At 44.3% G+C, this 21,643-nt stretch overlaps 1 protein-coding gene and 1 long non-coding RNA gene across 3 annotated transcripts in view; one reads left to right on the forward strand and one right to left on the reverse strand.

The window, feature by feature from the left end:
* LOC110508383 (sodium/potassium-transporting ATPase subunit beta-1-interacting protein 3) overlaps window positions 1-21,643 on the reverse strand; it is a 131,004-nt gene that overhangs the window by 53,407 nt on the left and 55,954 nt on the right. For both annotated transcript variants that reach the window (XM_036966657.2, XM_036966655.2), the window contains exon 4: window positions 14,506-14,703. In XM_036966657.2, coding sequence (XP_036822552.1) covers window positions 14,506-14,703 — 198 coding nt within the window. The remainder of the gene's footprint in view (window positions 1-14,505; window positions 14,704-21,643) is intronic.
* The window catches only part of LOC149970688 (uncharacterized), a 55,421-nt gene continuing 37,160 nt past the window's right edge, over window positions 3,383-21,643 (forward strand). Inside the window, exons 1-2 of the long non-coding RNA XR_016492909.1 lie at window positions 3,383-3,720; window positions 4,089-4,150. This is a non-coding gene — a long non-coding RNA (uncharacterized LOC149970688). The remainder of the gene's footprint in view (window positions 3,721-4,088; window positions 4,151-21,643) is intronic.

Consider the following 21,643-nt stretch of genomic DNA (forward strand, 5'->3'; position numbering starts at 1 on the left):
TGATGTTTTACGGGCTCCTAACCAACTGTGCTGTATTGTTTGTTTTTGTTTGTAACTCATTTTGTACATAATATTGCTGCTACTGTCTCTTATGACCGAAAAGAGCTTCTGGGCATCAGAACAGCGATTACTCACCTCAAACTGGAAGAAGCTTTTTCCTATGCCTATGCCCACACATATTGTCTCAATATGTTTTTATCCATTTTAATGGATGGCTGAACGACGACACGAATAATATAGAGCTGGCGGGATTTTCCATGCACCGGCAGAACACATAAGCTACGTCTGGTAAGACGAGGGGTGGGGGTGTGTGTCCATTTGTCAATAACAGCTGGTGCCCAATGTCTAATGTTAAAGAAGTCTTGAGGTATTGCTCACCTGAGGTAGAATACTTAATGATAAACTGTAGACCACACTATCTACCAAGAGAGTTCTCATCTATATTATTCATAGCCGTCTATTTACCACCACAGACCGATGCTGACATTAAGACCGCACTCAACCAACTCTATAAGGCCATAAACAAACAAGAAAATGCTCATCCAGAAGCGGCACTCCTAGTGGCCGGGGACTTTAATGGAGGCAAACTTAAATCCGTTTGACCAAATGTTTTGCAGCACTGTTACTCTAGACCATCTACCTTACCGGCAGTGAGACAGTGCCTCTTGGAGGTCCAAGAGACAGTGCCTCTTGGACCTCCTCCAGGAATCTCTCCAGCAGCCTTTAGATATGGTATTTATGTATGTTGTGCCAGGACTTCCAGGGTTTTCCACCCCTCCTCTCCCAACAGTCACAGGTCACTCAGTCGTAGTAAGCCCACTGCCATCAATCGCCTCTGCAGGGTGGCTGACTGAACCGATCTCAAAGGGATGGCTGGGTTGTGGAGGATAGGCTCCTCCCACACCCATAGCGTGTGCCTTATTAGCTGCCAGGCCCTCAGCACCGCAGAGTAAAAGTCTGAGAGACCTGCTGTACTCAGCCTCTCCAGCCTCATGAGGAACAGCTGCCGGTCAACCCTTATTCGTCAGCTTTCCTCAGCAGTGCGCATGCTGGTTCCTTCCAGCCGACATCAGTATGGTCAAGCAGTCTCTACACCGCCTTAAATCGGAATGCAGCCACCCTGCTCTCCAGTTCCACCACGCCCTGTCCTCCTTCGTTTACAGATATATACAATACTGCCGCTTTCAGCCAGTGATGGCCTGAACAGAAAAAAATCTACCAGCTTGTGTTGCAGGTCGGCCCCTCCCAGTTCTTCCTGACTCACCTCTCCGAGCCCAGGTACACACCCAAAATGTTAAGCCCTTCACAACCCCACTGAAAAACTCCTGGAAGCAGAGGGAGTGGCCTATACCTCCATGCTCCACATAACAGAACTTTGCTCTAGCCCCAGTTCACCTTAGCTGATGAAGCTCCCTCGTACACCTTCAGACTAGTCTCTAGTGCCTCCATATCCTGCCCATCCCTGACCATCAAAGACACATCATCTGCATATGCCGACACTGCTATGCCTGTCAACACACCAATGCCTGTCCAGCACACTCACTGCAGTCTCCTGCGTAGGAGGCCCAATGGCAAGTGTATATAGCTACCCCAATAGAGGGCATCCTTGTCTAATGCCCCGCCTCACCCAGACTGGCCTACTGAGTCCCCCTCTCACCTTGACCATACATGACGCATCAGCATACCCAAACACAGACATCACATTATATAGATCCTCATGGTCCACTCTTTCAAGCCTTCTCTTGATCTAAAGAGACCAGTCCAAAATTCATATTAGAACCTCTCGACAAGTCCAACATGTCCCTGATTAAGAACAAATTGTCCGTGATTGAGCGTCCCGGTACACAATATGTCTGGTCCTTGTGTACAATAGAGTCAATATCGGACTTCAGTCTGTTAGCAAGGACCTTGGCAAATATCTTGTAGTACGCACAGTGCAATGGCACAGGCTTCTAGTTCTTAACCTCTCTAGGGTATGTGGGATGCTAGTGTCCCACCTGGCCAACATCCAGTGAGATTGCAGAGTGCTCAATACAGAGTTAACTCAAATACAGAAATACTCATTATAAAATTTCAGAAAATATACAACTATTTTACATTGGTTTAAAGATTAACTTCTTGTGAATCCAACCACGGTGTCAGATTTTAAAAAAATGCTTACGGCAAAAGCATACCTTACGATTATTTGAGAACAGCGCCCAGCAGACAAATCATTACAAACAGTAACCAGCCAAGTAGAAGAGTTACACAAGTCAGAAATAGAGATACAATTTATCACTTACCTTTGATGATCTTCATATGGTTGCACTTAGAAGACATTAATTTATTCAGTAAATGTTCCTTTTGTTCGATAAAGTCTCTCTTTATATCCCAAAAAACGTTTTCTTCAGTAATCCCCAGGCTCAAACGCAGTCACAACAGGCAGACAAAAATTCAAAATTGTATCCGTAAAGTTCAAAGATACATGTCAAACGACGTTTATATTCCATCCTCAGGTTGTTTTTAGCCTAAATAATCTATTATATTTCAACCGGACAATAACGTAGTCAATATAAAAGGTAAACAAGCAAGGCACTCTCTCGGTCGCGCGCATGAAAAAGCTCTGCGTCACGTTTGGGTCCGTGAAAAATCTCTAGGCCACTGTAGTGTCAACTCATTCCGACTGCTCTTACTCCCTCATTTTTCAGAATACAAGCCTGAAACCATTTCTAAAGGCTGTTGACATCTTGTGGAAGGCATAGGAACTGCAATTTGAGTCCTAAGTCAATGGATACTGTAATGGCATTGCATAGAAAAGTACAACAACAAAAACAAATCCTACTTCCTGAATGGATTTTTCTCAGGTTTTCGCCTGCCAAATCAGTTCTGTTATACTCACAGACACTACGTTAACAGTTCTGGAAACTTTAGAGTGTTTTCTATCCAAATCTACCAAGTATATGCATATCCTATCTTCTGGGCCTGAGTAGAAGGAAGTTTAACCTCTTAGAGCTCTAGGGGCGCTATTTCATTTTTGGATAAAAAACGTTCCCGTTTTAAGCGCGATATTTTGTCACGAAAAGATGCTCGACTATGCATATTCTTGACAGTTTTGGAAAGAAAACACTCTGAAGTTTCAGAATCTGCAAAGATTTTGTCTGTAAGTGCCCCAGAACTCATTCTACAGGCGAAACCAAGATGATGCATCACCCAGGAATTAGCAGAATTTCTGAAGCTCTGTTTTCCATTCTCTCCTTATATGGCTGTGATTGCGCAAGGAATGAGCCTACACTTTCTGTCGTTCGCCCAAGGTCTTAGCAGCATTGTGACGTATTTGTAGGCATATCATTGGAAGATTGGCCATAAGAGACTACATTTTCCAGAGGTCCGCCCGGTGTCCTTTGTCTAAATTTGTGCGTAATCTTCAGGTGCGGTCATTTTCTCCTGGGATTCAGGAGAGAAAGCATGTATCCAAGAACGATGTATCAATGAAGAGATATGTGAAAAACACCTTGAGGCTTGATTCTAAAAAACGTTTGCCATGTTTTCAGTCGATATTATGGAGTTAATTTGGAAAAAAGTTTGCGTTTTGAGGACTGAATTTATGGATTTTTTTTGGTAGCCAAATGTGATGTATAAAACGGAGCTATTTCTAATACACAAGGAATCTTTTTGGAAAAACTGAGCATCTGCTATCTAACTGAGAGTATCCTCATTGAAAACATCAGAAGTTCTTCAAAGGTAAATGATTTTATTTGAAGGCTTTTATGTTTTTGTTAATGTTGCGTGCTGGATGCTAACGCTAATGCTAACGCTAAATGCTAACGCGAAATGCTAACTCTAGCTAGCTACTTTTACACAAATGATTGTTTTCCTATGGTTGAGAAGCATATTTTGAAAATCTGAGATGACAGTGTTGTTTACAAAAGGCTAAGCTTGAGAGATGGCATATTTATTTCATTTCATTTGCGATTTTCATAAATAGTTAACGTTGTGTTATGCTAATGAGCTTGCTGATAGATTTACACAATCCTGGATACAGGGGTTTTTTCATAGCTAAACGTGACGCAGAAAACGGAGCGATTTGTCCTAAACAAATAATCTTTCAGGAAAAACTGAACATTTGCTATCTGAGAGTCTCCTCATTGAAAACATCTGAAGTTCTTCAAAGGTAAATGATTTTTTTGAATGCTTTTCTGTTTTTTTGTGTAAATGTTGCCAGCTGAATGCTAATGCTAAATGCTACGTTAGCCATCAATACTGTTACACAAATGCTTGTTTTGCAATGGTTGAGAAGCATATTTTGAAAATCTGAGATGACAGTGTTGTTAACAAAAGGCTAAGCTTGAGAGATGGCATATTTATTTCATTTCATTTGCGATTTTCATGAATAGTTAACGTTGCGTTATGGTAATGAGCTTGAGTCTGTATTCACGAACCCGGATCCGGGATGGGGAGATCAGAAAGGTTAATTTGGGCACGTTTTTCATCCAAAATTCCAAATGCTGCCCCCTACCCTGCCCCCTACCCTAAAACGTCCCCTTTTTGGGCAGGAGAGTCAGAGCCATCCGACGGCAGCTTATCGTCAACTTTCCTACCCCGACACACTCACGCAACAGTCAAATTATTCCCTATAATTTTTTATAAAACTCCACTGGGAGTCCATCGACCCCAGGTGCACGGCCAGGGGACATCTGGGTTACGGCCTCTGCCAGTTCATGGGACAATAGGGGAATGTCCATTTCATGCCTCTGTGCCAGAGAGAGCTTAGGGAGTTCTGCAAACAAAATCTGAGCACACATAGGATCACATAGTTCTGCCCTACACAACACCACAGTCTGCTCTCACATCACAGTCCGCTCCCAAGGACTGTGGGCTCTCATTCTCTGTGGATGACGTGAGTAAGACATTTAAGCGGGTTAACTCTCGCAAGGCTGCCCAGACGGCATCCCAAGCCGCGTCCTCAAAGCTTGCGAAGACCAGCTTGCTGGAGTTTTTACAGACATTCAATATATTCCTATCTGCTGTCCCCACTTGCTTCAATATGACCAAAATTGTTCCTGTACCCAAGAAAACAAAGGTAACCGAACTAAATGACTATCGCCTCGACCCGTAGCACTCACTTCTGTCATAATAAAGTGCTTTGTGAGGCTAGTTAAGGATCATATCACCTCCAATTACCTGCCACGCTAGACCCACTTAAATTGGCATAAAGGTACAATAGATCTACAGATTATGCAATTTCCATCACACTGCACACTGCCCTATCCCATCTGGACAAGAGGAATACCTATGTAAGAATTATGTTCATTGACTACAGCTCAGTCTTCAACACCCTCCAAGCTCATCATTGACCTTGGGGTCCTGGGTCTGAAGGCCGCCCTGTGCAACTGGGTCCTGGACTTCCTGACCGGCCACCCCCAGGTGGTGAAGGTAGGAAGCAACACCTCCACTACGCTGATCCTCAACACAGGGGCCCCACAAGAGCGCGTGCTCAGCCTACTCATTTACTCCATGTTCACCCATGACTGCGTGGCCATACATGCCTCCAACTTAATCATGAAGTTTCCAGACAACACAACAGTAGTAGGCCGGATTACCAACAATGACGAGACAGCCTACAGGAGGAGGTGAGGGCCCGGGCGGATTGGTGCCAGGAAAATAACCTCTCCCTCAACAAAACGAAGGAGCTGATCAGGTGCAACAGTGCCTCTTCAACCTCAGGAGGCTGAGGAAATGTGGCTTGGCCTCTAAGACCCTCACAAATTTTTACAGATGCACCATTGAGAGCATCCTTTTGGGCTGGTATGGCAACTGCACTGCCTGAAACTGCAGGGCTCTCCAGAGGGTAGTGTGGTCTGCCCAATGCATCACCAGGGGCACACTGCCTGCCCTCCAGGACACCTACTGTACATCACCCAACGTCACAGGAAGGACAAAAAGATAATCTCCCGCTATCATCTAGAAGGCGAGGTCAGTACAGGTACATCAAAGCTGGGACCGGGAGACTGAAAAACAGCTTCTATCTCAAGGCCATCAGACTGTTCAATAGCTGGCCTCCCAGTACCCTGCCCTGAACTTAGTCACTGTCACTAGCCGCCTATCACCTGGTATTCAACCCTGCAGCTTAGAAGCTGCTGCCCTAATGTACATGGACATGGAATCACTGGTCACATTAATAATGCAACACTGGTCACTTTAATAATGTTTTTCATACTGTTTTACTCAACTCATTTGTATATTTATTTTAATTTTATTTAAGACCTCATTTAACCAAGAAGAACTCAGAGATTTTAAATCTATTTTTCAAGTAATCTAGTAAAAACCATACAAATCACAGGAGTATAACGAAATCATAAAACAGCAAATTATAAATATTTTTAAGGCAAGGAATCCTCAAAATCCTTCATCAATGATTTAAAAACACCAATCGGCACAAGTTCATCCAATTTAAAACAATTTGGTAAGGCATTCCAAGCCGATGGCGCAGAAGACATAAAATCCCTTTACCAAATTCAGTTTGGGTATTTGGATAAAGTCCTGCGAACAAAGAGAGTACCCACCACATTTCTGAATAATAAAAATGGCCAAATAAAATGGTAAAAAAATGGCTTTGGAAATAAAATTTTACCAGTGACTGAGCCTACGAGTGACTAGAGAAGAATACCCAATTAAAATTCCTAAAATTCAATTCCTAAGAATTTGTAAGAGTCTTATTTGCATAAAATGGACAGAGACCAGTCTCAAAATCAATCAGTAGCGTTTATCTCGAGAGTACTGAACATGACGTCATTAGTTTTCGTACTACCCCGTCTCATCTCCACTCCAGTACAATGGCTGTATAGTTCTCAAGACTTCCCACATCGTCTCTCCCAAACTTAGATAATTGATGACCCGAGCCAAGGTCTGCCTGTGTAGATAAGCATTCTAGCCAGTCTGACGATAAATTCATTCATTTCTACCAAGGAACAGACAGTCATTGTTCTACTTCTTGATTATATTTACACACATTATATTCAGTACTAGGATTAAAATAAAATTCATACATCTATACAGTAACATAATAGTATTCTGATTAGTCAGTCCTGATTGAAATGTATACATAATTAGTCATTATTGATTAAAAAAAAAATCCCTTAACACCATGGTATATAAAGTGCAGCGGTGCTTAAAGGGTTTTGCAGTTTAAAATACATCTCAACGCTCCATGGTAAAGGGTGTCAATTGATCTCAAACACTGAGCGGAAGCATTAATATATAAAATATCACCATAGTCTAGTATAGGGATAAATGAAACTGATGCTAGACTCCTGGCTTCAAAATAAAAAATAAAACCCCAACTTCAGCTCAATTGTAATTGTAAATTCCAAGATATTTATGTGTTACAACCTCAATCTCATTGTCGTGACAGGTAGTAATAGGTGAAAGGGTCAGATGTCTATTTCTTGCTTTAGAAAACACCATTAGTTTAGTCAGCATTGAGGATAATCTTCAATTGACACAAGGTATGAACAGTATAAATAGAACCCAGTATATAAAAAATATACTGTATTCCAGTCAATGCCATCCTATTCAACTATTGATGAATATATACTATCATAGGTATTCTACAGATATACTAAATATTCTATCCACATACTGTCTATAATGTCTATACATCCCATCACATGTACAGGACCAGTCAAATATTTGGACACACAAACTCATTCAAGAGTTTTACTATTTTCTACATTGTAGAATAATAGTGAAGACATCAACACTATGAAATAACACATATGGAATCAATCATACAGAAACCGAAAAAGTAGAATTTATATTTGAGATTCTTCAAAGTAGCCACCCTTTGCCTTGATGACAGCTTTGCACACTCTTGGCATTCTCTCAACTAGCTTCACCTGGAATGCTTTTCCAACAGTCTTGAAGGAGTTCCCACATATGCTGAGCACTTGTTGGCTGCTTTTACTTCACTCTGTAGTCCAACTCATCTCAATTGGGTTGAGGTCGGGTGATTGTGGAGACCAGGTCATCTGATGCAGCACTCCGTCACTCTCCATCTTGGTCAAATTGCCCTTACACAGCCTGACGATGTGTTGGGCCATTGTCCTGTTGAAAACCAAATGATTGTCCCACTAAGCACAAACCAGATGAGATGGTGTATAGCTGCAGAATGATGTCATGCTGGTTAAGAGTGCCTTGAATTCTAAATAAATCACCAACACAGTCACCAGCAAAGCACCCCCACACCATCACTCCTCCTCCTCCATGCTTCACGTTAGGAACCACAGATGCGGAGATCATAAATTCAAATATCTCAAATTTAGACTAATCTGACCTAAGGACACATTTCCACCGGTCTAATGTCCATTGCTCGCGTTTCTTGGCCCAAGTAAGTCTCTTCTTCTTACTGGTGTCCTTTAGTAGTGGTTTCTTTACAGCAATTCATCCAAGATGGCCTGATTCATATAGTCTCCTCTGAACAGTTGATGTTGAGATGTGTCTGTCAGTTGAACTCAGTGAAGCATTTATTTGGGCTGAAATCTGAGGTGCAGTTAACACTAATGAACCTATCCTCTGCAGCAGAGGTAACTTTGGGTCATCCTTGCTGTGACGGTCCTCAGGAGAGCCAGTTTCATCATAGCGATTGATGGTTTTTGCAACAGCACTTGAAGAAACGTTGAAAGTTCTTGAAATTTTCCAGATTGACTAATCTTCATGTCTTAAAGTAATGATGGACTGTCGTTTCTTTTTGCTTATTTGAGCTGTTCTTGCCATAATATGGACTTGGTATTTTACCAAATAGGGCTATCTTCTGTAAACCACCCCTACCTTGTCACAACACAACTGATTGGCTCCAACACATTAAGAAGGAAATAAATTCCACAAATTCACTTTTAACAAGGCACACCCATTAATTCAAATGCATTTCAGGTGACTACCTCATGAAGCTGGTTGAGAGAATGCCAAAAGAGTGTGCAAAGCTGTCATCAAGGTAAAGGGTGGCTACTTTTATTATTATTTTTTTTTATTTTTATTTATTTCACCTTTATTTAACCAGGTAGGCTAGTTGAGAACAAGTTCTCATTTGCAACTGCGACCTGGCCAAGATAAGGCATAGCAGTGTGGACAGACAACACAGAGTTACACATGGAGTAAACAATTAACAAGTCAATAACACAGTAGAAAAAAAGGGGAGTCTATATATACATTGTGTGCAAAAGGCATGAGGTAGGCAAATAATTACAATTATGCAGATTAACACTGGAGTGATAAATGATCAGATGGTTATGTACAGGTAGAGATATTGGTGTGCAAAAGAGCAGAAAAATAAAAATAAATAAATAAAAACAGTATGGGGATGAGGTAGGTGAAAATGGGTGGGCTATTTACCAATAGACTATGTACAGCTGCAGCGATCGGTTAGCTGCTCAGATAGCAGATGTTTGAAGTTGGTGAGGGAGATAAAAGTCTCCAACTTCAGCGATTTTTGCAATTCGTTCCAGTCACAGGCAGCAGAGAACTGGAACGAAAGGCGGCCAAATGAGGTGTTGGCTTTAGGGATGATCAGTGAGATACACCTGCTGGAGCGCGTGCTACGGATGGGTGTTGCCATCGTAACCAGTGAACTGAGATAAGGCGGAGCTTTACCTAGCATGGACTTGTAGATGACCTGGAGCCAGTGGGTCTGGCGACGAATATGTAGCGAGGGCCAGCCGACTAGAGCATACAAGTCGCAGTGGTGGGTGGTATAAGGTGCTTTAGTGACAAAACGGATGGCACTGTGATAAACTGCATCCAGTTTGCTGAGTAGAGTGTTGGAAGCAATTTTGTAGATGACGTCGCCGAAGTCGAGGATCGGTAGGATAGTCAGTTTTACTAGGGTAAGTTTGGCGGCGTGAGTGAAGGAGGCTTTGTTGCGGAATAGAAAGCCGACTCTTGATTTGATTTTCGATTGGAGATGTTTGATATGGGTCTGGAAGGAGAGTTTAGAGTCTAGCCAGACACCTAGGTACTTATAGATGTCCACATATTCAAGGTCGGAACCATCCAGGGTGGTGATGCTGGTCAGGCGTGCGGGTGCAGGCAGCGAACGGTTGAAAAGCATGCATTTGGTTTTACTAGCGTTTAAGAGCAGTTGGAGGCCACGGAAGGAGTGCTGTATGGCATTGAAGCTCGTTTGGAGGTTAGATAGCACAGTGTCCAAGGACGGGCCGGAAGTATATAGAATGGTGTCGTCTGCGTAGAGGTGGATCAGGGAATCGCCCGCAGCATGAGAAACATCATTGATATATACAGAGAAAAGAGTCGGCCCGAGAATTGAGCCCTGTGGCACCCCCATAGAGACTGCCAGAGGACCGGACAGCATGCCCTCCGATTTGACACACTGAACTCTGTCTGCAAAGTAATTGGTGAACCAGGCAAGGCAGTCATCCGAAAAACCGAGGCTACTGAGTCTGCCGATAAGAATACGGTGATTGACAGAGTCGAAAGCCTTGGCAAGGTCTATGAAGACGGCTGCACAGTACTGTCTTTTATCGATGGCGGTTATGATATCGTTTAGTACCTTGAGCGTGGCTGAGGTACACCCGTGACCGGCTCGGAAACCAGATTGCACAGCGGAGAAGGTACGGTGGGATTCAAGATGGTCAGTGACCTGTTTGTTGACTTGGCTTTCGAAGACCTTAGATAGGCAGGGCAGGATGGATATAGGTCTGTAACAGTTTGGGTCCAGGGTGTCGCCCCCTTTGAAGAGGGGGATGACTGCGGCAGCTTTCCAATCCTTGGGGATCTCAGACGATATGAAAGAGAGGTTGAACAGGCTGGTAATAGGGGTTGCGACAATGGCGGCGGATAGTTTCAGGAATAGAGGGTCCAGATTGTCCAGCCCAGCTGATTTGTACGGGTCCAGGTTTTGCAGCTCTTTCAGGACATCTGCTATCTGGATTTGGGTAAAGGAGAACCTGGAGAGGCTTGGGCGAGTAGCTGCGGGGGGGGGGGAGCTGTTGTCCGAGGTTGGAGTAGCCAGGCGGAAGGCATGGCCAGCCGTTGAGAAATGCTTGTTGAAGTTTTCGATAATCATGGATTTATCGGTGGTGACCATGTTACCTAGTCTCAGTGCAGTGGGCAGCTGGGAGGAGGTGCTCTTGTTCTCCATGGACTTCACAGTGTCCCAGAACTTTTTGGAGTTGGAGCTACAGGATGCAAACTTCTGCCTGAAGAAGTTGGCTTTAGCTTTCCTGACTGACTGTGTGTATTGGTTCCTGACTTCCCTGAACAGTTGCATATCGCGGGGACTATTCGATGTTAGCGCAGTCCGCCACAGGATGTTTTTGTGCTGGTCGAGGGCAGTCAGGTCTGGAGTGAACCAGGGGCTATATCTGTTCTTAGTTCTGCATTTTTTGAACGGAGCATGCTTATCTAAAATGGTGAGGAAGTTACTTTTAAAGAAAGACCAGGCATCCTCAACTGACGGGATGAGGTCAATGTCCTTCCAGGATACCCGGGCCAGGTCGATTAGAAAGGCCTGCTCACAGAAGTGTTTTAGGGAGCGTTTGACAGTGATGAGGGGTGGTCGTTTGACTGCGGCTCCGTAGCGGATACAGGCAATGAGGCAGTGATCGCTGAGATCCTGGTTGTAGACAGCGGAGGTGTATTTGGAGGGCCAGTTGGTCAGGATGACGTCAATGAGGGTGCCCTTGTTTACAGAGTTAGGGTTGTACCTGGTGGGTTCCTTGATGATTTGAGTGAGATTGAGGGCATCTAGCTTAGATTGTAGGACTGCCGGGGTGTTAAGCATATCCCAGTTTAGGTCACCTAACAGAACAAACTCTGAAGCTAGATGGGGGGCGATCAATTCACAAATGGTGTCCAGGGCACAGCTGGGAGCTGAGGGGGGTCGGTAGCAGGCGGCAACAGTGAGAGACTTATTTCTGGAGAGAGTAATTTTCAAAATTAGTAGTTCGAACTGTTTGGGTATGGACCTGGAGAGTATGACATTACTTTGCAGGCTATCTCTGCAGTAGACTGCAACTCCTCCCCCTTTGGCAGTTCTATCTTGACGGAAGATGTTATAGTTGGGTATGGAAATCTCAGAATTTTTGGTGGCCTTCCTGAGCCAGGATTCAGACACGGCAAGGACATCAGGGTTAGCAGAGTGTGCTAGAGCAGTGAGTAAGACACACTTAGGGAGGAGGCTTCTGATGTTGACATGCATGAAACCAAGGCTTTTTCGATCACAGAAGTCAACAAATGAGGGTGCCTGGGGACATGCAGGGCCTGGGTTTACCTCCACATCACCCGCGGAACAGAGAAGGAGTAGTATGAGGGTGCGGCTGAAGGCTATCAAAACTGGTCGCCTAGGGCGTTGGGGACAGAGAATAAGAGGAGCAGGTTTCTGGGCATGGTAGAATATATTCAGGGCATAATGCGCAGACAGGGGTATGGTGGGGTGCGGGTACAGCGGAGGTAAGCCCAGGCACTGGGTGATGATGAGAGAGTATGTATCTCTGGACATGCTGGTTGTAATGGGTGAGGTCACCGCATGTGTGGGGGGTGGGACAAAGGAGGTATCAGGGGTATAAAGAGTGGAACTAGGGGCTCCATTGTAAACTAAAACAATGATAACTAACCTGCACAACAGTATACAAGGCATATTGACATTTGAGAGAGACATACAGCAAGGCATACAGTAATCACAGGTGTTGAATTGGGAGAGCTAGCTAAAACAGTAGGTGAGACAACAACAGCTAATCAGCTAGCACAACAACAGCAGGTAGAATGGCGATTGATTAGGCAGAGAGGGTCGGATTAACTACACACAGAGCCTAAATGCGGCTGGGGCCGACAGATAAAACATAAACAAGCAGAATGGATTACCGTGAATTAATGGACAGTCCAGCATGCATCAGCTATGTAGCCAAGTGATCAGTGTCCAAGGGGCAGCGGTGGATGGGGCAGGGAAGCTGGACTGGCGAGTGTTATCCAGGTTAGAAAACTAACAATGACTAAATAGCTTGTAGCCAGTTAGCTGGTTAGCTTCTGAAGGTTCTTGAGTGTGTTCTAAAAGTGTAAAGATAATAGCGGTTCCGTATCACATTGGGTGAGGCAGGTTACCGGAAGGTATAAACAAATAAAAAATCGAAAAGGGATAGAAAGTAAATATGGGTTCAGTGAGTGTTTGGGACGCGGCGATTCAGATGGTTAGCAGGCCTGTGCTAACAAGCTAACAGTTAGTAGACGGTGCTAAACACGGTAGCAGTTAGCGGACCGGGCTAAACAAGCTAGCAGTTAGCAGGCCGAATTTGCAAGCAAGGAGATAGCAAGGGCTAGAGAGTTAGCCTTTGGGGACGTCGCGATGGGGGGAGTCTGTTTATTCCTCTTCATGCGGTGACATCAATGGACCGGTCGTGGGTCTGGATATTGTAGCCCAGGAGCTCAAAATGTTCCGTTTGCGATGGGAATCCGGGGGTGAAAAATAAAAATAAAATAATAGATAGGTCCGTTATGCTCTGGTTAGAGTCGCGTTGTTCGAACTGGCGAGAGCTTTCCGAGCTAAAGGTTAGCTGATGACCGGTTAGCTGACCGGTTAGCTGAAGACCGCTAGCAATGTTTTGCTGAAGCTGGTAGTTAGTTTGCTAGTTGGCTAGCTTCAGTTGAGGGGTTCCAGATCCGAAGTAAATATAAATACTTTAGGAAAAAAAGCTACGTTGGGTGAGGCGGGTTGCAGGAGAGTATTTAGAAGAAGTTGAGGTTCAGCAAAAAGTTTTAAAGATATGTGAAGAAAACGAAACGAAAACAAACGATATATACAAGGAACACGACAACACGTCCTACTGCTACGCCATCTTGGAACTTACTTAGAAGAATCTCAAATATAAAATATGTTTTGATTTGTTGAACACTTTTTTTGGTTACTACATCATTCCATATGTGTAATTTCAAAAGTTGTGATGTCTTCACTACTATTCTACAATGTAGAAAATAGTAAAAATAAAGAAAAACCATGGAATGAGTTGGTGTGTCCAAATTCTGGACTGGCACCTTGTGTGTGTATATACCTACCTACCACCTACCTACATACATACATACATACATACATACATTGCTCGTCCTAGTATCTATATATTTCTTAATTTCATTATTTTATTTTTAGATCTGTGTTTATTGTTGTGAGTTGTTAGATCTTACACAAGCATATCGCTACAACCGTAATAACATCTGCTAAACATTTGATTTGATGTGTGTATGCATAAAGATGAGCGATGAGCGATGAGGATCTGTGTTGCACTGTGTATAAAGATATAAAACCACTATTCACAGCGATGAGGATCTGTGTTGCAATGTGCATAAAGATATAAAACCACTACTCACAGCGATGAGGATCTGTGTTGCACTGTGCATAAAGATATACAACCACTACTCACAGCGATGAGGATCTGTGTTGCACTGTGCATAAAGATATAAAACCACAACTCACAGCGATGAGGATCTGTGTTGCACTGTGTATAAAGATATAAAACCACTACTCACAGCGATGAGGATCTGTGTTGCACTGTGTAGGATCTCTATGTACTGGTACTCTATGAGACAGCCCATGACAGAGATGTAAGACTGGCTGTCCACGGTGCCCACCACTGGCTGGGTCATCTCTCTCCTCACACACCCTGGACCGTGCTCCCTCCACCACGAGTGGTGAGCCGAGATGTCAAACGTCAGCAGGTCACTTTCCTGGAACAACAAATAAACACACATATTAACATGTAAGATAGGACACACAGAGAAACATACACACACAGACATTTGTGGATAGATAGGCACAAACAAGGACCTGCACAAACACATATTTAACGTATATATATATACAGAAGCACTCACAGAAATCAATCAATACCCCAATACAGCAATCTAACCCCACAGCGGCCCCGCAGCAACAACACATGCTTTATTAACACAGGACAATGGGTTGCTCTCAGGAATAGTTCATTTGAAGTCTCTCTCTCTTTAAAGGCAATGGGAAATATATATGTACATTGCAAAAGCAAATTAAATAGACAAACAAAAGGGAAATAAACAAGGGAACCGTTAGTAAACATTACACTCACAAAAGTTTTCAAATAATATAGACATTTCAAATGTTACATTATTGTCTATTGTGTTGTAACCATGTGCAAGTAGTTGAAGTACGAAAGAGAAAATAAACAGATAAATATGGGTTGTGATTACAGTTTGTGCTCCACTGTTTTCCCTTTTCTCGTGGCAACGGGTCACATATATTGCTGCTGTGATTGCACACTGCGGTATTTCGACTAACAGTGGAAATATTTGTGGGTCTGTGTGATCTGCGGGAAATATGCGTCTCTAATATGTTCATACATTACTTCTCACATATTCCACATTTGGGGATTGTTGTCATCAGGCCTTGGCTCCAAATATTAGGGAAGATGCCAGAGCTGAGGGAAATGCTGAAGAGTCAGTTTGAATTTGTGGTCTGTATATTTTATCATTTAGTTAGGTATACCATCAACACCACGGGGCTTTTTGGGTTGGGGGGTTTGCATTTTGTCCTGTAGCTCATTCAATGTAATTTGAGAATCCAGTGGGTTCTGGTAGTCTTTAATAGCTGATTCTAAGTTTAGTAAACTACCATGTATATGTTTTTGCTCTTTACCTCTTTGTTATTTGTCCAAAAAGGTTGTATGTTTATCCATACATCTCCATTTTGGGTAGATAGCTCTCATGTTGTTTGTTTCGTGTGTTCCCATTTTCTCAGAGGTGATTTGATTCTATTGATTCTTCAATCACAATGAGCTGTTTTTTTAACATGCTGTTCCTTCTATTTCTTAGTGTATTTCTGTATTGTTTTAGTGTTTCACCATAGTGAAGGCGTAAGCTAAGTTTTACTGGTTCTCTGTGTTTTTGGTTGATAGTATGGTGGAGAAATTACAATATTGTAATAATGCTGTTATTGCATCAAATGGTTGTTTTATGCAACAGAATAAGGAGTTGTTAGAACGCTCATCTGTGTGTGTTCTACTGAGGATGGGCCTCTGGAAGATTTACAATGTCTTTGGGTGATACCACATTCCAGAGCATGAGTTAATGTTTCTGTTCTATAAGGTACCAGGGAGAGATGACTTCAGGGACAGACCCTGGTCTCTACACAAAGAGAACAGTTTTTACAGCAGATACTCTCTGCTGTGAATTATATGTATCTTTCATACAAATCTTAACCTTGTTACCCATTCCATACATCTGTTGTTCGTCATGTAGGTTGAAAGTGGTGTATCTTGGCTATAAAATACCTTTGAACTTTTGTATCGGGGCTCTCAACAAATCATCTGGGGGTGATTGGTCGACCAGCCATCATTATCATAGAGCACTCAATTGATTCACGTTATATTTGTGTGTTATATTGACCTGCTCCCTTATTAATAAGTTAATAAAGATTTAATTTTGTCACGACTTCCGCCGAAGTCGGTCCCTCTCCTTGTTCAGGCGACGTTTGGCGGTCGACGTCACCGGTCTTCTAGCCATCGCCGATCCACCTTTTCCATTTGTTTTGTCTGGTCTTCCCACACACCTGGTTTCAATCCCATCAATTACATGTTGTGTATTTAACCCTCTGTTCCCCACATGTCCTTGTCCGGTATTGTGTTTTTGTACACGTTGTGTCTGGGGTTTTGTCCCATTATGATTATTGTGTTTTGTTCACTGTGATTTTTATCATTAAACTGCGCCGTTGGAACAGTCTTTGCTCTCCTGCGCCAGACTTCTCTACCGCCAGTACGCACGCCTTACGCATTTCAGTAGAACTCTGACTTGTGTGATAAGTTTGTCTCTCCTTATTTGAGAGTAAAGAAATGAACCACCCCAATAGGTTCAACAATTTCTTTCTCCGGTTTTTACATTCTTCATCAAACCATTGAAAATTGTTGTCTTAGGTTTTCTGCTGGAATTGAAATTGTATTTGTTAGCTGATAGCAGTGAATAATATCTTTCACCTAAGTTTACACCTTCACTTTTGGTCATTTTCTCCACTGTCCTCCATGTATCTATAGCATGTCTTAATAGTATGCAGTTCATTCAGCTTCGATGCCTCCTCATGGCTGCTTATTGCTCTTTTAAAGTAGACTGTGGTTTTGCTGTGATCTGATAGAGGTGTCAGTGGGCTGACTGAAGGCTCTGAGAGACTCTGGGTTGAGGTCGGTGATAAAGTCATCGACGATAACACTACCAAGAGATGAACTATAGGTCTACCTACTATAGGAGTCCACTCAAAGCCTACCATTGACTTTGTACATACCCAGCGTGCGACAGAGTTGTGACCCGTTTCTGTTGGTTATATTGTCGTAGTTGTGTCTAGGGGAGTATTTGGGGGAGGGAATGCTGTCACCTCCAGGTAGGTGTTTGTCCTGCTGTGAGGGTATCAGGTTCTTGTCCAGTTCTGGCATTTAGGTCGCCACAGACTAGTACACGTCCCTGGGCCTGGAAATGATTGATTTCCCCCTCCAGGATGGAGAAGCTGTCTTCATTAAAGTATGGGGATTCTAGTGGGGGGATATAGGTAGCACACAGGAATACATTTTTCTCTGTTGAACTCATTTCCTTTTGAACTTCTCGCCAAAATGTTCCTGTTTTGATTCATTTAATAGAGTGAGTTAGGTCTGCTCTATTCCAAATTAGCATACGCCCTGTGTCTCTTCCCAGTTTTACTCGTGGTCGTTTGGTTTGGTCTCACACGTCGCTGCAGGGAGATGCATAGAGGGTTTGGTTGAGGCCTGAATCAGGATCAGTATGTGTGTTGTCCATTAGCTGTCTCGTCTCCTGGCTACCATATGCATTTTGGGAGGCCAGGCTATTTCCTTCTGTTGTGTTACAGCCCAGCCCCCAGCTGCTGGCCTCTACACACCTCATTAGAACAGCTGAGACCAGGCAGAGCTGGGGCGCGCTACGAGCACACACACACACACACAACCAATCGCCAATCCAACTATGTTAGGCATGAGTATTCATCTTCACTGAGAGATCAATGTCGATCCCCATCACTGACGGAGTCCTTCTGAGTGTGATGGAGAGAAACAGAGCAGAAGACAGGGAGGGAATAGACCAAAGACAAAGCAGAGGAGTGGAGCAGAAAGAAATGGAGGAGGATGGGTCAGGCCAGGGTGTGACAGGAAAGAAGTGACAAAGAAAAAAGGAGGGGGAGAATGTGAAGATAGTGGAGGAAAAATGTTTGATGAACAAGACGAGACGAGTAGCTGCTGCTAATGGGGATCCCAATAAACCTAAATCCAGACTTAACCTGCTAAAAGGAACCCCGGGGGAGCAGATGAGATCTGGAAAAACCAGACTGGAGTGTGCTAAGTGCAGTCATAGTTTGGGCCTGTGTGAAAACTCTATATAGTGAAGTTGATAGAAGTATACAAAGGAAAACCACTCACATCTCCTGTCCTGTTTTATCACAATGTCATGATCTCTCCTTAGCAGTGTGAGCTTTGGCAGAATAAAACCCAAGATTCTAACTGGATAAATATGTGTGTATACCAGACAAAGACACACTTACACACACATGCACACAGGCACAGACTGTCCATTTGTGTGTTAGTCCTCTTATTGGATGAGGAGCTCATTTAACCCCACATAGCCTAAGTGTGACTCCACATCAGACAGGGAGGACCCCAGGGTTAAGCCACTGTCATGAGAACTAGGACATATGCAGTATACCTGACTCTCAGCACTCAGATCAAACTGCTCAAATAAATTGGGAGCAGAGAAGGGAAATAATCATCATAATCAAATGTAATACTTTCTGTCGGCACGGAAACAGAGACTCAGGAGATCTGTCAGGGTGTGTGTCTGGCAGTCCGTCAGGTGCTATAGAGTTGTTGGTGGGCGGATGAGGTGTGTGTGTCTGTATGTGTATCCGTGTGTGTGGGATGAGTAAGTAGGTGTGTGTGTGTGTGTATGTGTATCTGTGTGTGTGGGATGGGTAAGTAGGTGTGTGAGTCGGTATGTGTATCTGTGTGTGTGGGATGGGTAAGTAGGTGTGTGTGTGTGTGTGTATGTGTATCTGTGTGTGTGGGATGGGTAAGTAGGTGTGTGTGTGTATGTGTATATGTGTGTGTGGGATGGGTAAGGAGGTGTGTGTGTGTATGTGTATATGTGTGTGTGGGATGGGTAAGTAGGTGAGTGTGTGTGTCTGTATGTGTATCCGTGTGTGTGGGATGGGTAAGTAGGTGTGTGTGTCTGTATGTGTATCCGTGTGTGTGGGATGGGTAAGTAGGTGTGTGTGTATGTGTATCTGTGTGTGTGTGTGGGATGGGTAAGTAGGTGTGTGTGTCTGTATGTGTATCTGTGTGTGTGTGTGGGATGGGTAAGTAGGTGTGTGTGTGTCTGTATATCTATCCGTGTGTGTGGGATGGGTATGTAGGTGTGTGTGTGTGTCTGTATGTGTATCTGTGTGTGTGGGATGGGTAAGTAGGTGTGTGTGTCTGTATGTGTAACTGTGTGTGTGTGTGTGTGGGGTGGGTAAGTAGGTGTGTGTGTGTGTCTGTATGTGTGTCTGTGTGTGTGGAATGGGAAAGTAGGTGTGTGTGTGTCTGTATGTGTATCTGTGTGTGTGCGTGGGATGGGTAAGTAGGTGTGTGTGTCTGTATGTGTATCCATGTGTGTGGGATGGGTAAGTAGGTACGGGGTGTGTGTGTTTCTGTTTGTGTATCTGTGTGTGTGTGTGTGGGATGGGTAAGTAGGTGAGTGTGTGTGTCTGTATGTGTATCTGTGTGTGTGGGATGGGTATTTAGTACGGGGTATGTGGGATGGGTATTTAGTACAGGGTTGTGTGGTATGGTTATTTAGTACGGGGTGTGTGGGATGGGTATTTAGGTGAGGGGTGTGTGGGATGGGTATTTAGGTGAGGGGTGTGTGGGTTGGGTATTTAGTACGGGGTGTGTGGGATGGGTATTTAGGTGAGGGGTGTGTGGGATGGGTATTTAGTACGGGGTGTGTGGGATGGGTATTTAGGTGAGGGGTGTGTGGGATGGGTATTTAGGTGAGGGGTGTGGGGGATGGGTATTTAGTACGGGGTGTGTGGGATGGGTATTTAGTACAGGGGTGTGTGGGATGGGTATTTAGTATGGGGTGTGTGGGATGGATATTTAGGTGAGGGGTGTGTGGGATGGGTATTTAGGTGAGGGGTGTGTGGGATGGGTATTTATGTGAGCGGTGTGTGGGATGTGTATTTAGGTGAGGGGTGTGTGGGATGGGTATTTAGGTGAGGGGTGTGTGGGATGGGTATTTAGGTGAGGGGTGTGTGGGATGGGTATTTAGGTGAGGGGTGTGTGGGATGGGTATTTAGTATGGGGTGTGTGGGATGGGTATTTAAGTGAGGGGTGTGTGGGATGGGTATTTAGGAGAGGGGTGTGTGGGATGGGTGTTTAGGTGAGGGGTGTGTGGGTTGGGTATTTAGTACGGGGTGTGTGGGATGGGTATTTAGGTGAGGGGTGTGTGGGATGGGTATTTAGTATGGGGTGTGGGATGGGAAATTTAGGCGAGGGGTGTGTGGGATGGGTATTTAGGTGAGGGGTGTGTGGGATGGTTATTTAGTACGGGGTGTGGGATGGGTATTTAGGTGAGGGGTGTGTGGGATGGGTATTTAGTACGGGGTGAGTGGGATGGGTATTTAGGTGAGGGGTGTATCTGATGGGTATTTAGGTGAGGGGTGTGTGGGATGGGTATTTAGTACGGGGTGTGTGGGATGGGTATTTAGGTGAGGGGTGTGTGGGATGGGTATTTAGGTGAGGGGTGTGTGGGATGGGTATTTAGGTGAGGGGTGTGTGGGATGGGTATTTAGGTGAGGGGTGTGTGGGATGGGTATATAGGTGAGGGGTGTGTGGGATGGGTATTTAGTATGGGGTGTGTGGGATGGGTATTTAAGTGAGGGGTGTGTGGGATGGGTATTTAGGAGAGGGGTGTGTGGGATGGGTGTTTAGGTGAGGGGTGTGTGGGTTGGGTATTTAGTACGGGGTGTGTGGGATGGGTATTTAGGTGAGGGGTGTGTGGGATGGGTATTTAGTATGGGGTGTGGGATGGGTATTTAGGCGAGGGGTGTGTGGGATGGGTATTTAGGTGAGGGGTGTGTGGGATGGTTATTTAGTACGGGGTGTGGGATGGGTATTTAGGTGAGGGGTGTGTGGGATGGGTATTTAGTACGGGGTGAGTGGGATGGGTATTTAGGTGAGGGGTGTGTGGGATGGGTATTAGGTGAGGGGTGTGTGGGATGGGTATTTAGGTGAGGGGTGTGTGGGATGGGTATTTAGTACGGGGTGTGTGGGATGGGTATTTAGGTGAGGGGTGTGTGGGATGGGTATTTAGGTGAGGGGTGTGTGGGATGGGTATTTAGGTGAGGGGTGTGTGGGATGGGTATTTAGGTGAGGGGTGTGTGGGATGGGTATTTAGGTGAGGGGTGTGTGGGATGGGTATTTAGTATGGGGTGTGGGGGATGGGTATTTAGTACAGGAGGTGTGGGGGATGGGTATTTAGTACAGGGTGTGTGGGATGGGTATTTAGGTGAGGGGTGTGTGGGATGGGTATTTAGTATGGGGTGTGTGGGATGGGTATTTAGTATGGGGTGTGTGGGATGGGTATTTAGTATGGGGTGTGTGGGATGGGT

The sequence above is a fragment of the Oncorhynchus mykiss genome, chromosome 28, assembly GCF_057628025.1.
Source record: "Oncorhynchus mykiss isolate SJ-2025 chromosome 28, ASM5762802v1, whole genome shotgun sequence".
In the NCBI taxonomy this organism is placed as follows: domain Eukaryota; kingdom Metazoa; phylum Chordata; class Actinopteri; order Salmoniformes; family Salmonidae; genus Oncorhynchus; species Oncorhynchus mykiss.